General features: G+C 40.8%; 1 protein-coding gene across 3 annotated transcripts in view; it reads left to right on the plus strand.

The window, feature by feature from the left end:
• The first annotated feature begins 311 nt into the window (after positions 1–311).
• Positions 312–17435, plus strand: part of evi5l (ecotropic viral integration site 5 like) — a 29932-nt gene continuing 12808 nt past the window's right edge. For 2 of the 3 annotated variants that reach the window (XM_020084373.2, XM_069529496.1), the window contains exons 1-11: positions 317–703; positions 9426–9814; positions 12437–12626; positions 13521–13745; positions 14201–14275; positions 14562–14687; positions 14861–15004; positions 15088–15177; positions 16262–16359; positions 16908–16968; positions 17101–17154. In XM_020084373.2, coding sequence (XP_019939932.2) covers positions 9573–9814; positions 12437–12626; positions 13521–13745; positions 14201–14275; positions 14562–14687; positions 14861–15004; positions 15088–15177; positions 16262–16359; positions 16908–16968; positions 17101–17154 — 1305 coding nt within the window. In that variant the 5' untranslated portion in view covers positions 317–703; positions 9426–9572. Of the gene's footprint in view, positions 704–9425; positions 9815–12436; positions 12627–13520; positions 13746–14200; positions 14276–14561; positions 14688–14860; positions 15005–15087; positions 15178–16261; positions 16360–16907; positions 16969–17100; positions 17155–17435 lie in introns of all 3 variants that reach the window. The other variant, XM_020084374.2, reaches the window with a different exon arrangement.

Below are 17435 nucleotides of genomic sequence, written 5' to 3' on the forward strand. Positions count from 1 at the left end.
ACTATATTTAAAACTAAATGACAATTAAAACACAAAAAATCAAAAAGCTGAATAAATGGAGAACTTTTATTATCACATTATTAATAATTTAGTTGTCATTAATGACAAATCCGTTTAAGCCTACACTGCTGTATCACACCTGTGGGTCCCGCCTCCCCACAGAATAAAGCTCTACGGTTATTGGCTCTCCTTGCTGTCCTTCCAGAGGAATCCCGTAGTCCTGGCAGGCTATTGGTCGACGACGTGCCAATCATGTCTCATCCCGCAACGTGATTGGCTCGCCCAGCCTCGTGCTCGACAGAGTCCACGGAACGCCAGCCATTCTGTGTGATGTCCTCGTAGTGATTAACACAGCGGTCTTCAGCCCGCGCCATGTCCCCGTCGAACCGCAGGCTGCCTCTCCCGGTGCTGTCATGGTTACTGTAATGGACATCTCCACTAACGTTTCCCTCCTCCGGTAACTCCCGTTTCACGTGCTCGAGCCTCCGCCGTGGCTCGCGAGCAGCTGTGCGGTGCGTCGCGGCGGCGCCTCCGCGGTTGAACGGCGGCAGGAGGATGGCTCTGCGCTGGACTGTGTCTCCGTGCTCCTCCGCGGGGCTCCGTTGAGGTTTCTTTTTCAAATTAGCTGCTAGCTTGACGCTAACGACAGACAACGGGTGTGGGAGCGAGGACGACGCGCAGCGCTCAGACTATGGGACCGGAGGTAAGTGTCCCGGGTTTCATGTGTTTATTGTCTAATGGAACATCCGTGTCTGGAGGGAGTGTGTATTATTACAGGCCCTCACGCTGAAGCCCCATCAACAGCAGCCTCCTCCGCCTGCTCCGTTCACCTCAGTGTAAAATTCCACTGTGCAGCATACCAGCGGAGACACGGCCCATTCATGAGCCTGGAAACCGTGCGTGTCGCTGTGGAAAAGCGTGCTGCTGCCGCTTTGCCCCTTTTTTTAAAATGTCGTTACACAACCGCTGGAAGCCGGGACAGACAGGGATGATGTGTCATTGTTTTTGGGCCACAGATGTTGAGCCAGCCGAGCCATGAGTCGACTGCAGAGCATGTAGGCCTGTTGTTCAAGCATCCTCCTCCTCCTCCTGCTCCTGCGGCTGATGCTGCTGCTGCTGCTGCTGCTGGAGGAGGAGGAAGAGGAGGAGGCCGGGTCTGACCGAGATAATGAGCTGTCATGTCCAAACAACACAGTCAATAGGATTAAAGCCTCCACAAGTAATGGGGGTAAAGGACAGAGGATTACTGGACTCACTCATCTTTCATACATAGCTGTAATATTTGAAACAGCGGTGGGTGGACGGTAGAGTGGCTGCTATGTTGTGTGCACCTGTGTGTGTGTGTGTGTGTCTGTGTCTGTGTTTGTCCTGCCCATCCATTAGTCACCTTTGTTTAAAATTGTGTCTGTATGCTCTTTTTTGTTGCCTCTTGATGACCTTGTTTTCTCCCAGTATAAACATTGAACTCAGGAGATGTCATGGGGACTAATGCCTGCTCGGTCCGGTTTCTGAGGTGCTAGTTAAGGTTAGGGGTAAGATGTGAATTGTTGTGAAATTAAGGTAAAGGATACTTTATGATTAGTCATGGTTAAGGTTAGTGATAATGTTTTGGTTAGGCTGTCCATGATGCAAAGTCCTAAAAAGGATAGCTGTGCAAACTGGAACAACAGTGGTTGAACGGTAGAGTGGCTTCTTTCGTTTGTGTGTCCAAATGTTTGTTCAGCATCTAACACAGAGACCCTATACCTGCCCATCCATTAGTCACTGGTTTAAAACTGTCATTTAAATAAACGGTTGTCTGTTTTGTATGGAGCCAAGATCCAGCTGTTTTTGTAGTATCCTTCCAACGAGAGAGCGATTTGCAGGTGAATCCTTTTTGAACATGCATGACTAGCTTGTAAGACAGGAAACCAGCATTACTACTCTAAACCCCAGAGGACCAGTACTGGAAACCACTGAGTTAAATGACTCTGTGCTTTAAATCTGGGCCAGGCCTGTATCATTTTTACCTCCCAAGTCGGATAAAGATTTGAGGATTGACATACTTTTTGGACTATGATTGAGGGATGAGGGATACAACTGACTAGTCACAGAATAAAAGCGCTCCTACAGGCACTTACCTTTTTTTCAGATGGGGGAAGGGGTATTGGAAGATTTAGTTATCTCACTGTGTTGATTGTAATTAGGGCATAAATACCCCATGACTAAAGACATGTACCACTGAGTAATGGGTTCATCAAATCCCCCTATGAGAAACACTGAGGACGCCTTCAGGCTTATCTATGAAAACCACTCACCATGCAAAATACATCTTGTAGATTTCCCCATCAAGGAAGCAGGTATCTGATTCTCACATCCTGGTGACCTTGTTTTTAGGTAGCTCAGCTTCGAAACTATTTAATCTGATCCCATTATCTCACACACACACACACACGCACACACACACACACACACACACACACACACACACAAAACTGCACACTGTGTGGTGCGTAAACACCTCACCTTTTCCCAGCTCACCTTTTCTATCGCACTGACCTACTGCTGCTGCCACCACAGTATTCATCTGTGCGAGACAGTGTAAGCTAATGGGCTGCAGTGTCGTCAAGATAAACCGTCTCTGAGTTATGTTTAAGCTTATGTGTGTAAGTGCGAGCATTTGAACATCTGCAATGTGCATGCATGTGTGTGTGCAGCCTCCAGCAAGAACAGGAGGAGGGATATCATCTTGCAGATTTCTTCATATTCTGTTCAGTTGTAATGCCTGCTGCTGTCCAGGTTCATTGTATTCATTGCAACACAATCAATTTGTTAAATTATGAAAATAACACAGGCCAAACTGCCAAAAAAAGATTATTGTCGACATTTGTTTGTCAACAAAAATTACAAAAACAGTGAAACTAGCCCATCACATCCTCAGATGACTTGTTTTTGTTGTCCAAAGATACTGAATATACTATCATAGAAGCAAATATTTATATATGAGATGGCACAACCAATTATCATTGGTATAATTCAAACAACTCATTTGTTCTGATTAATTTTCTGTCAGTCAATTATGTTTCTGCTCTAAAATAGTAAACGTTAATTTATTTTTCTTTGAAATTTCTTCCCCATGTAATCTTCATCATCATCAAAGTAAAGATTTTGCTGTTTTAATGGAGTTTCAAACAAAATCTTAAATCTGTCTTATGGTCTAAATTTCATCGGCTTGTCCTCCAGACTGGCTTTGCTGGTGGACTGTTTTGGTGTCGGCCTGGCCTGTGCACGGCACTGCACTTTGTCTTCTTTGCTGACACATGGAAACAGGAAGCAGCTTGATGACTTAACTGCCAGGGTTCAAGCTCCATATGACTGCAGCTCCTCCACTGCTCTCCTCTCTCTACCTAACTGGATGTGCAGATTTTACACTGACTGAATGGTGATCTCATTTTCAAACTGTTGCATGTTGGATTTTATGTCTAATTATGTTCAAATAATGAGATATATACCATCGTAAATGTTTCAGAGGAATCCATTTTTAAATCACATGAGCTCTACTTAGAATTTTTCCTTCCTTTCCATCTATTCACCTGTTTGAATGGTAATTGAAGATGTGTCCGTGCCTGACATTCTTACCTTAGGCAAATGGACTATATTCACTATATGATGAAATGCAGGAGTCATTATTAGGATTTCTGTGATTTCTGCAACAGGCTCCTTCTCTATACTGTGGAGATAATTTCATCAGCATAGTCAGGTTGTCGTTGCTGTTTACGATGTGAAAAGTGAGTGAATGATTTACTGTGTGTGTCATCACACAGGGCTGTCAGGGATGATTCCTTTACACGATGAACCTGTGATATGATTTATCCAATGAGCTAACGGCCCATCAGCTTGCCCCTCTGTGGTGAATAATCTGGACATTAAAAGGTTTATGTAGCTCAGATTAAGTAGCATTTAATATAGTAAGTTTGGTTTCTCTACAAACAAGCCATACTTTCTTCTCTTATTCTCCGCCTGAATGAAGGAAGGCAGCAAATCATGTTTCAGACATTTCGATTTTCTTTTTAGAAACTGAACCAATGGAGTGAAGTCTCTGTGAACACCAGCCTGTATGATTTTACTCTCAGTACAGTTTGAATGGTTTACCCATTTTTCATATAAGGAACTTCTTTTTTGAGATCCTCTTTGTGCATTCTGCTGTTTCCTCTGAGCTATTTCTAAGGCGAACAACAGATGTTTATAATCAGAGCAGGTGCTTAAACAGAAGCTCAGCTACTGATTGCAGTTTACTGCTGGGAACATATGAAATTAAAAGATGATATAATGAATGCAGCAGGAAAACGAATGCTTTAGCATCACATTCAACCATGGCTGTGTGCCTGTGGCAGCACTCAGATTTGTTTCAGTTGCACGATATTAAGTAATCTGACCAGAACTGGTTGTAATACACTGACTGTTGAGTGATATAGAAAAGAGCGTCACATGCTCTGGAAAATAATTGATGGGTTGTGGTGATGGCTATTTCAAGACAATTTCCTTTCACAGTGGCACTCATCTAGAGAGGAATACTAACTAAATTTAGAGCAGGAAAACATTAGTCACACAAAGGGGCCAGTAGGTTTAAGGAAAAATTCTCATCGGCAGTGTCACTTCACTTGCTCCGATTGTGTCTCTTCCTCATTCAGGCTCAATGTCGCGCTAAATTCTTATTGGACAAGTCCCAGAAAACATCTGCCGCAGGGCACGAACTTATCAGAGTTGGTAATTACATCTCAATAATTTATGCAGTGCAGCCTGTGCATTTGGCTCGTTTGTAGAACAGACTGTCGTTACTGTAATGAAGATGCTGAAAAGTTGATGTTGTCCAGGTTGATAAGTAACCATTCCTAGTACACTGAGACAAGATCATAATCCATGGTGTCGTCAGTGCACACTAAAGAGTAGCCCAAGCAGCAGTGGTAAATTACACAAATCATTTACTTAAGCATAATGTTATGCTGCCTGTAACATCATCCAGAATGACCGGTTTAGTGGTGGGTCAACATGTATGGGAGGCTATCTATCGTGTATCCAACACCGCCAAGTACCGCCACAGACTGTCCAGGAGTCCACATCTTGTTCTCAACTAATTATACAATGTACGTCAGTAAAGATTTTCAATTCCTTCATCAAGATCTGATGTGTGAGTGTTACCTTCATGTTTTGAGCAGGGTACTAAATGAATATATTGCATCTGCGATTGTCTGCGATTGTTTGGTGTTATTTAGCAGCATGACACAGAAAACCACTGGACAGATTACCATGAAACCATGAAAGTATGTGGAATTGGTCAGGGAAGAACCTATTAAAATAGTTGAAAGATCTTGATGAAAAAATCTGATATATTATGAGTGAGTGTAATTTCGTTCAGATCCAAATAAAAATTACTTAGTAATTATATACTCATGATAACATTGCATCATATTTTATAAAGTAATCATAAGTTATATGTAAAATGTTATTCTGGTGTAGAAATATCAAAGCATAAAATGAAAATATTCAAGTAAACACAAGACCTCAAGACCATCAAAGTTGTTGCTCTTAGTACTATACATGAGTAAATGTATTTGAAGTACTCTCACACAGACAGTACTTATAATACATTTACTCATGTATAGATTGGGATCTACTATACACAACATTGACCCTCTGGTCTATATGTGGAGTGTGTTTCATATGTCAATATGTCATTATCAGTGCATTGGTTTTAGCTAATAGAGTCATTCGTATTCCAGTTATGGTTTTCACAAACAGTGAGGGAGCTTTGAGCAGCGATATCATCAAGAAAATTAATTCCTTCTTTACAATGGGATTCTTTGAGCAGTGTAGAGTCCAGCAGAAGTCACATGGACAGTGGGGCCAGGAGATGAATGAAGTGGAAATGGAAGAGTCCACGTGTCAATGACTGAACACGAGAGTGTGAGCTTGAACAACAGGGAGGTTAGCAGCTACAGATTAACGGAGGAGTTGCCCTTGATGTTTAGGCTGAAAGGCCCCCGGGGGCAAGAAGCACACACGCGTACACATACAGATGGAAGGGGAGAAGAGGGAGGGTGTAACACATTACCGAGATCGGGGAGGGGGATGTCTAAAAACAAGCCAATATTTCAGTTTTTTCTCTCATAAAATGTTTGTGTGTTACTGTTTGTTTCTTGGATGAGGGAAAATAATTGACACCACAGAATGTCTGTGATATAGTATGTAATCTTACTGTGTCTTTGCTTATTTGCAAAAGGGAAAATATGGATGGATCTCCCTTTTAGTTGGTCTTCAGAAAGCAGGGGGGTTTGTTTTTTTAATCCTCCTTATTTCTATTGCCCTAGGCTAGCTCTCTCTTACCATTGTGAAGCCCAGATGGGGACCCCAAAGAGGATCTTTACACCAACCAAGAAAAGTGTTTTGTAAATGAGACATATTGAATGCGAACCGGAGATGTCTCATTCGTGTGTGTGCGCGTTTGCGGGCATGTGCGTGTGGGTGGAGGTCAGAAGAGGAAAACAAGAGCATTGTTTGTTTATGTAGACAGTGACAGCTCAGAGTGGATGCGTTTAGGCATAGATTGTGCACAATACCATAGTTGTGCGAGGTGATATCAGTCACAGAGAGACTAAACATAAACACAAAAACAAATTGCGTATCTTAGTGTTCTATCTTTGCTTTCCTTCACAGCAGATGTGTAGCCTGAGCTGCACCGACTCACCCACATTACTCTCAGGCCCACCCTGTCAACTTTGATCAAAATACATTTTGTTACTAGAATACATATTCAAATAAATAAATATATAATAAATAAACTTCGGATTAAAAAACAACTATAAAAAGAAGCTATAGGAAGCCACCAGAACATAGTTCCCATAGACACTCTGTGTGAGCATGAATGATTGAACTAGGGATACTTGTGTGTGTGTGTGTGTGATTTCTTTCTCTCCTGCTAAGGTTTATGTTTACTTGTCACTTTGCAATTTAAAAAGCAATGATGCTTATTTTGCACCCGTGTGCAGCTGTCACTCTCTCACACACACATACACAAACATATTGACCCGTCTGTGCACTGGCAGAAATCCTGCCCACGTCATTAGCCCATTAATATGCCAATAAGGTTTTTAATGTCCTGGCTATGCCACTGTGCACAATACAATTATTAAGCAAACAGCATGAATAGTTCTTTGCTTTATAAAACCGATGCACAGTTGGTTCTGCTGGCCTGGATATAATGTCTATACAATTGTGTAAAGCCTTTATAGACTTTGTAATGCAAATTAAATTTATAAAAATTTTTTTAAGCTTGTTGATGTTTGCCCTTTTATGTACTTCTTTAAAAGTATTTTAAGTCCTTTTTGTGCCTTTTTTAACAGCCCCATCCAAAATGTATTTCTGTCTGTAACACTGCTTCACAGGTCAAACAAGCATATAGTGCAAAACATGCAAAATAGTAACCCTTCATGTAGTCTGCACTCACACTTAACATGCTGGATTACAATGAACCCCCCTCACCCCCTTGCAGTTTCTTCAAGGTAGTACACAATGACAGAGCCTGATGTCATACACAGAGCAACAGCCAAGCTCAGGAAATCTGTCTTTTTTTGCTTTGTCAGACTTTCACAGTGTCCTTTCATTAAAGTGTGTGTGTGTGTGTGTGTGTGTGTGTGTGTGTGTGTGTGTGTGTGTGTGTGTGTGTGTGTGTGTGTGTGTGTGTGCGTGCGTGCGTGCGTGCGTGCGTGCGTGCGTGCGTGTGTGCGCGTGCGTGCGCGCGCGTGCGCGCGCGCGCACTCTCATCCTGCATGACTCACACCTTTTACTGACCACAGTGACACAGACGAATACTCTCCACTCGTTTTTATGTCTTGGTCGTATTCTTCATATTACACTGGCTGGTGACTGACTCTCTCGGCCTTGGTGATTGATTACAAAGCTGCATCAATCCTTCATTGCATTGTTTTGGAGTTTTCTACAGTGTGATTATGTATATGATAACTTAGTCACTGTATTGTTCTCCTGCATTGTCCTGAAAGGGGTAGCTGAGAGCAAAAGGAATCCTCCACATTTGTCCCCTGCCACTTTTCACCCCTGAAAGACTTTTAGGTCTTCTTTGGAAGCCATTGTCCTGCTCGTATCCTGTGCCCATGTTAACAGTCAGACAGCAGATTTTACGCATGTGGCCTTCCTTCTGTGTGTGACCTGCAGGGAGGCCTGTGATGTCTTTCATTGGCACAATCACATTGGTCAGGTTCTGTCAACATGACTTTACTACAGAGCTACTAAGCATTTCAAAATAGTCCAGGTTGGGACCCCCAGTTGATTTGCAAATGAAGATTAAATTATAATCACTTTAAACAATTTAGCAGTGTATGAAGTAATTACTATCCCCTTAAAATAAGCCTGAAGTCAAGACAGGTATTTATTTATGCAGGTCTTAGTGATTTCATAGTGAGTTTAGATCAGTTCAGTGCAGAGCCCAGACCTTAATCCAACACATTTGCTGAGGAATGAGCTACGAGAACCACTCACACCAGTATAACTGGTGTGTGACAGAGATTCAGTCAGTGTGACATTAATTGAATGATTTTGTATATGGATAAGTGCTCTGTGTGGTCGCTGACAGTTTTATTCTCTCACTTCTCTTTACATTGGTTAAAATAATCCAATACTAATGTGAGGAGGCTCTCTGTAGCAGCATTGTTTCTTTGTGACGTTTCACTGGGCAGCTGTCAGTCTCAGAACAAACCCACCTCCCTGGTGTTAGATCACAATGCAATTCAGAATGATGTCATTACAGTGACTAATGGCCACTCCTTCAAAGCAGTTACTTGATCCAGGGTGTGGAGCAGTGTTGTTGGCAACTAAATGTAGTTTGGAGCAGTATGAATGTTTATGTCCTATTAGCAAAGTGTGGCAGCTTACATTGTTTGTAGTCCACCTTCTTACCCCCACCAAGGACGTTATGTTTTCACCCCTCTCTGTTTGTTTGATTGTAAGATTACAAAAAGACAACTGAATGGATTTCTGCTAAACTTGGAAGGATGTGGTATGGGTGAGGAAAGAACCCGTCAAATTTTGGTGTGAATCCTGATCAGATCCAGGTCTTTTTGTCACTTTCTATAACATTGCGAGATATGGCATTTTATAACGAGACCAATTAACGGAGCTTGATGAAAAAACATTGAGCATGTTTAGAGGACTATTATTTATTTGGAAGGGACAGTTTGGCCTCGATGGAGGTATGCACTCTACTGACTAGTTCAAAGTATTGTTTTAACATTATAGGGATTTTGGAAGTTTGACGTGTGCATATGAATTGTCTTATGTTATTTTGAGGTAGGTCTGGAAAAAATGGAGGACATACATGTATTTGTCTCTTCAGTTCTTTTGATGACATGTTGCCTTATCTGCGTCCATCACAGGTTTGAAGAGCTCTGATCATATTGGCTCCACGGCCAGCCAGGTGGCCAATCACGTGACAGTAAGGTTCTCTGAGGAGGGAGACCAACAGTGAGACCCTCTAACTACACCCGCTTCTGCTTCACCTGTCCCACTCCATCATCACTGCCATGTCCTTACCTAGTGGCAGCCCAGAACGAGAAGACTCTGTTGGGGCTCTCCCTCAGCTAGAGTGCCCTTCTTCCCCTCCCGGTATGGACCAAGACCCCTCATCCACAGGCAGCCCAGTGCTCAGCCCAGACTCATCTTCTCACGATGCAGCACTGTCAGCACCAGCTGCCTCTCCAGCGGACTCTGAGAACCTGAGTCCCGATGAACTGGAGCTGCTGGCCAAACTGGAGGAACAGAACAGGTGTGACAGTAGCTCCTCTTATTGTGTGAAAACAAAACAGTTATTACATTTTCATTAGTCCAGAGTTCACTTGTACAGTCTCAGTCAGTTGACTCCTTGCTTTATTATACTCGTAAAGTTTTCCATTCTCACACTCCACGAATGCAGTTTGGCTGATTTACCTCTTAAAATATGGCAGCAATTTTTTAAACAACAAGACATTTCACATTTTTAAACATATTTTGGACCAACTGAAATGATTGGCTGGTGTACCTTAACCAACCTGCCTGCCTGATCCCATGACAGGACTTTTTACACACAGAGACACACCGCTGAAGCAGAGACAATACGTTAGTGAGCGAGTGACAGAAAGGTATTTTTTTTAGATCAGTTGGAGGGGTTGGGATGTATCGGTGGCATATTGTCAAACTATAGTGTGCTCTTGCTAGCTCTTCCAGGATTACCAACCTTAGTTTGAAAGTGACTTGATTGACTAGTGACTGCACTTTGGTATTTGTTTTAACACAATTTGATGGCTGGTGCTTCCTTAATCCAAAAAAGTGCAGGACGTCTTTTCCTCTACTCCAACCTGATGCACAAGCATCTTGGCAAATACCTACATCATGCATGGTAGATATTTTTTAACAATAACAAAGTTATGTCAACTCAGCACAGTTTTAGCCTGTTCAGTAGGGTGAATAAAACACCACAACCTAAAAATTGAGGAATCCTCTGGGAACCAAGAGTCATACAATGAACATAAAAAGAGTTTAAATCATAGCTACTTGATACCTCAAGTAAAACTCTCCTGATCAAACAAGAGTGTAAACTCAAGACTACAGATGAAAGAATGGACAAATGGGTCAAGTTTAAAGTTTCCTTGAAAGTTTGACTTCAGCTGCAGAAGCTCAAGTGCAGAAAATAAGGAGTTGAACGTAGCGTGAAAACAGCAGCTAATTAATGAGATGGTCTAATGAGAGATAATTAGAGCTTCATAATTAGGGATACAAAAATATGGTTTCTAGGGACTTTTTTTAAATAACAGTAATGGTACAAGTTATCATAAAACTTTTATCATGCTGACACTTTCATCCAGGAACATTGAATTTTTGTCTGTGTTATCACAGAAAGTTGTCTGCAATAAAACCCAAATATTGTCTTGTTCATAGAACAAATTTCAAATTACCTTGCTAAAAAAAACTGAATATTACTGAATGCGGTTTTACAAAAAAGGTTTGTTCTTCAAAGGTCACATCAGACATTTTGAATTAATCTTTCCCCGATCTTCAAAAGCATGTATGCGATCATACATGCGATCTGTTTACCTGTCATGTATTTAGCCCTGCGATTGTTTTAGGGAAAAAAATAAGCATACAGATGGATAGCAAAGCTAGGAATTGAGGAATTGATAGTTTAAGATTTCTAAAAATATTTTGATATATTTTTCTCCACCTAACCATCATATAACCAACTTACACTGTAACTGTGCTCTCTATAAACAGTGAAACAGTTTTACAGCATCCACTCAAGCCCACAAGGCTCAAAATCGACTTAACATGTAGGATAATTTTTATCCTGGAATTTGTATGGACAAGGCAGGAAACAACAAGTTATGGTTATGTCAGTGTTTTAGAAAACATTGAATAGGTGACATTAATAAATAAGAACTACATTGCTTTTATCTTTTCCATAACATAAGTTCAACAATTGAAAAAATGGAAGGGAGTTTGATATGTAGAGCAAGAACAATAGGACCAGAAAGATGACACTAAAATCAAGGAACCACATGCTGTAAAATTCTTCATCTACAAATCACATGTTTAAGCAGAAGGGTCAGACTGTTGGATGTTGGAGTCAAGTGACTAAAAGGAATCAGACATTTGTGGTCAGAGTGTGACTGAACCCTCGGGCGTGAAGAGCTTTCTCTTTAATCACATCATCTCTGCCTCCCACTGTCCTGCTGTCTCACACTCCTAGGAATACAAGGATGAAAAAATATTTACACTTAAGATAACCTTGATACCAATCTCATAATAGCTTAGCATAAAGAGTGGGAATGGGGATAGACCTAGCTGCCCACAGATAAAAACAAATGCAATTAGTAGCTCTCAGATTAGCATATTTTCCTTGTTTTTATAAATCTGTACAATAACTGTGGTGTAAAAATGATAACATGTGGACAGGAGCTCTGTTTACTGTGGCCTTTGGGCTTTTTAACTTTGCATACCTTTTACATACTCAAAACCCCTAAATAACACACAAAGAAAAACCTAAAAAGCAAAGTATGTCTCCTTTAAAAAACCTTCATAGTCACAAAGAAACCAGTCCAGCTGTGTGTGCAGCATCCTCACGGGTCAGTGTCTGAGTTGATATTTTGAGGTAACTACCCCCGAGGCCTCTGGTGTCTCAGGGAGGTTGTGCACAAACCATACTGATCTTCACGTCACATCTGCCTCAAAGTCACATCTGCCTGCCATAACTCTCAATGCTCACCTCAGCTTCCCTTTCACTCTCCAGTGTGTGTACCATCTTCTGTCAGACAAACATGCTGTTCTGTGTTTCCTGCTTGAATGCATCTTTTCCATCTGAAATTATTCATCCTAATATGAGCTTCTTATCCCTATAAAATGTCTCCTAATGCAGGTTACTGGAGGCCGATTCCAAGTCCATGCGGTCGATGAGTGGTTCCCGGCGCAACAGTGGCTCCTCACTAGTTTCCAGCTCCTCAGCCTCCTCCAACCTGTCACACCTGGAGGAGGATACCTGGATCCTGTGGGGTCGCATCGTCAACGAGTGGGAGGAATGGAGACGCAAGAAGGACAAACTACTGAAGGTGTGCTTTCGGGAAGAAAGATGGCAAATGAAAGATTAAAGCTGTCACATCTAGCACTTTCCCAAGAATGAGTCATTGAGTATAAATCTAAATGAGAGCATTATAAGAAGATTATCAGCCTCCTCATTTTGTTTTTACACCTGTGGATCAGGTTTGAGAGGAAGTTTAATGGATCACCTAGTGGAAAAGAACAGAAACAGGACACTGTTAATCCCTTACTCATTGCACATTCTATGCAGGTTTTTATATTCACACGCACAGACTGTGTCACAGGTCAATTCTTTCTTTGTGCATGTGTGTGTCATAGCCTAGGGTTAATTTTATTTGCTAACATCCTCTCACAACTTATCAGGCTTATGTCCTTCTGTGTCCTCTTTGACAAAAAGAGGAAAACCCCAGGGGAAGAGAAGATGGATGAGAGAAGGGAAGGCAAGAAAATTGTCAATGGAAAAAAGCTTAATGTCAATGGTTGCCTACAAACTCTACAGACAGACTTTAATGACTAGGTTTTGAAAAACATTAGGTTAAGATTTAATGTGAAGAGTGATCCATCATAATGTACTGAGGGGCTGTAATGATAATATACTAAAAGGTCCTTGTAAGTATACAGTATCTATTTATCATTTCATAATTGACTCTCCCTTTCTCATCACACGCGCACGCACACACACACACACACACACACACACACACACACACACACACACACACACGATTTCTGGTGGTACGACTGTTTTTTCCACACCTGTGAGTGTTCAGAAGAAGTGTACAAATTCAGATAAAACTAGAATGGCACTCATTATTATTATTTCTTGAGAAAGCACTACAAAATTGGGAAAACACCTGATCTTGCAATGGTGAAATTATTTTTGTCTTCCTCTCTCTGCACATCAGGAGTTGATCAGGAAGGGCATCCCTCATCATTTCCGGGCCATCGTCTGGCAGCTGTTAGGCAACGCCACTGACATGCCGGTGAAGAACCAGTACTCTGAACTGCTAAAAATGTCCTCCCCCTGCGAGAAGCTCATTCGCAGGGACATCGCCCGCACCTACCCCGAGCACGAGTTCTTCAAAGGCCAGGACAGCCTGGGGCAGGAAGTCCTCTTCAATGTCATGAAGGTGAGCACTGCCGCATTTCACATCACCTCAGCATCTGAACTTCTGTGTTCATATGAAAAGGTGAGACTTGTGTCTCTTGGAATAAATGTTTTTGTGTGGACACACATGCATAAATAACTTGGTTAACTTTGCTTGTATTTTTGGCAGTATGCTTTTAAAATCCCATCACATATCACATATGTTAAACTATTATGCACTAGTTCTTAAATACATTCAGGTAAGCCTTGATTATGTTAACGTTTCTTCCGCTTTAAAAAAATTGTCCCCAATGATACAGATACTAGCTCGGTGAGATAAATCTACAAACCATTCCAATATGGAAGTAAAAACAAGTCTACAAACACCGCACCTATTTAAAGAAGCTCATTAACTGTCATGTTAACTGTGATTTTAGTAGCTGTTTCCTCTAGAAATAAAAGGACCTCTGATGACTTTTACTTTTTTTTTTTATTCAGGCATATTCTCTGGTGGATCGAGAGGTGGGCTACTGCCAAGGCAGTGCATTCATCGTAGGCTTGCTCCTTATGCAGGTAATGATCCAATGATCCGTAATTAGTTAATTATTCATGAAAAGCTCTGTAAAGTACTTCACCTTAAGAATTATAAGGTTCATTATGATCTGTCCCACTAGAATTCTCTGATTACTATAACTTAAAACTGTTGATAATTTTATTTTAAATTGTAATAGGCAATTAAATTGTCTCTGGATGTTCAGTCAGTGATAAGTTCAGTATGGGAGTCACTGTGTTTCAACATAAGCTTTGTCTGATTTATAGTAATGAGAGAACTTTCCTCACCCATGTCATTTCCTCCCAGATGCCTGAGGAGGAGGCCTTTTGTGTGTTTGTACGTCTGATGCAAGAGTACCGTCTGAGGGAACTGTTCAAACCCAGCATGGCTGAGCTCGGCCTCTGCATCTACCAGTTTGAATATCTGCTGCAGGTAAAACAAAAAAGGAAGCTCAAGTCCAACAACATGAGGGCTGCAGTGTGAAACTTGTCCATAGAGGGGCAGTAAATTGTTTTTATTATATCTCCAGCAACAACCTTCTTTTGTGACTTAAACGTTTGAGTTTCTTTTAGTTATGTCAACTTGAAAATCATTTGTTATGACAGGAGCAACTTCCAGAGCTGAACGTCCATTTCCGGTCCCAGAGTTTCCACACATCTATGTATGCCTCGTCCTGGTTCCTCACCCTTTTCCTCACCTTCCTCCCTCTGCCTGTCGCCACTCGCATCTTTGATATTTTCATGTATGAAGTAAGTTTGACAGTGTATATTTGGTTTACTAATCTATATTATTTCAGTTTGCAAAGCTCTATAATAAAATCTATGACCTGCAGGGTCTAGAGATTATCTTCCGCGTGGGCCTGGCCATCCTGCAGTACAACCAGACTGACCTCATTCAGCTGGACATGGAGGGCATGTCGCAGGTAAACAGATACTTTCGGGGAGGAATTAGTTTCCTGTTCAGATTCACTCATGAGTCACTGGCTCCACATTTCCATTTGAAAGCAAATTTTTAGAGATGTGCTCTAAAAAGGAGGCTTCAATTGCTTCTAGTCATTTTAAACATAAACAGTATTTAATGATACCATGATTCTCTTTTTGATTAATTATATAAAGGCAAGCTGTGGCATGACGTCTCTTTCAACATGTACAATATTACTTCTCAACTTCATGTGCTATATATGCAAATTACTTTAATAATTTCATGTACAATATCACTTCCAGTTTTTATCATGTACAGTATTATCTTCATATCATTTGCAATACTTACTTCTAATTTGTGATTTCCAATACTACTTTTTCTATTCTTATTTTATTCTATTTTAGTTTATGCTTATATTTTTTTTTTTTTGTAACTAATCTTTATTGTATTGTCATTTGAGCATGGAGCATGATCTTGCACAAGAATATCCTTTTGGATTGGTAAATTGCTCTCTTATCTTAACTTAATTATATCTATTATAATAATTTTTCTCTCTCTTGTTTTACATGTATCTTTCATGATCTGGATGCAGCTGCTGTATTAACAGTCAGGGAGGGATTGTTATATTTAAGCATTGGAAATTAATGGTGTAGCTACCTATAATTCTGAAAGGTAGTTACACCTTTTGATTTTATGATGCTTAAGTCTCCACTCAGTTTATGACTTAGTGTTTTATAACCTATATAAAGTGATCTGATGATTTTGTGTTAAATATAATAGAATTTGATTTAACAGCACAAGAACAAACAGCACTGCACACAACTCTACAATGAAGTAATGTTTTCAAACAGATCTTTTATGTAATCATGTGTTAAATATTTTCGGATTATTATGAAACTATAGTGGGACAAATAAGACGATGATGCCTGCCACAGGCAAGGTTCATTATATGAATCTTACATTGCCTGTATGGCTTTTGTTCACTCTACAAAAATGTTTCTAGCTGCGTCTTCATTGAATACGAATGAGTGTCTTTGTCACTCTAGAGCTCTAATCTTCTGTCTGTCCCCCTCTGGACCTGCCAGCATTTCCAGAAGGTGATCCCCCACCAGTTTGACAGCTGCCCCGACAAACTGATCCTCAGGGCCTACCAGGTCAAATACAACCCCAAGAGGATGAAGAAGTAAGAGCCATTACTACTCAACTAACAACTTTTGTGACTCAGGCTTCATGTAGACTTGGAGGATTTGTATTTGCGTTTTACCTAATGCTGAGGTTTTTCCTGCGAAGTACACTCATACCTGGTGTTAGTTATGTGCTTGTTTTCTGTTTCAAATTGTATGACCTATAAATGCCTTTAGATAGCAGTGCTATATGTTGTCATGCTATGAGCAACAACTTTAACAAACGTTAATATTACATGTCATTTAGCTCGTGTGTGTGTGAGTGAGTGAGGGAGGGAGAGCAGCCATGTCTAAGGACATTTAGGAGCAGTAGAGGATGGAGGACGTCTGAATGGTTGAAAATGTATTGGTGTCAGGGTTGGTTTCATTAGAGAACAATAATTTATTTTAGTGTGTAGTATGTTTTTAATTCAATTATTGTGATGTGTGGATGAGACACCAGGAAAAGGTATTTTCCTGCTTGGTTTTTTGAGCATTATAAATCAGATGTAGCACAAATTATTGAAGCAAGAAGGAGGAAGTAACCTGTTATGTTATTTCCCACTAGACTTGAGAAAGAATACACCACCATCAAGAACAAAGAGATGGAGGAGCAGATTGAGATCAAGGTGTGTTTAACTCAGTGTGTTGTATTTTATGTATTTGTGCACAATAGGGATATTCCATTAAAGAGTTTTAGTATGAAAATGAATGCAACAACAAAATGACTGCTCAGTACTTCTCCGCTCCTCTCTGTGCAGAGATTACGCACAGAAAACCGGCTTCTGAAGCAGAGGATTGAGACACTGGAAAAGGTGAGAGATGGATTCCAGCTCATCTAAATGCTAACACGAATCTGTTTTATGCTGCATCAAACAACCGGATCACTCAGCAGAGGACTCTTCACACTACGATCAGATGAAGTTAAACACTGTGATAGGGTCATTCTCTAGGTTGTTTAAATGTTTTCCCGGGGGAGCTTGTTGGTGCGTGTGTGGGTGTAGATGCTTGTGATTGGGTCTATTTGCACACAAGGGTTTTTCCCTCTGCTTGAGCACTCCAGAGAGACTCACTGTCATTTAAAGCTTCTTCTCTG

Source organism: Paralichthys olivaceus, chromosome 8 (assembly GCF_024713975.1).
Source record: "Paralichthys olivaceus isolate ysfri-2021 chromosome 8, ASM2471397v2, whole genome shotgun sequence".
In the NCBI taxonomy this organism is placed as follows: domain Eukaryota; kingdom Metazoa; phylum Chordata; class Actinopteri; order Pleuronectiformes; family Paralichthyidae; genus Paralichthys; species Paralichthys olivaceus.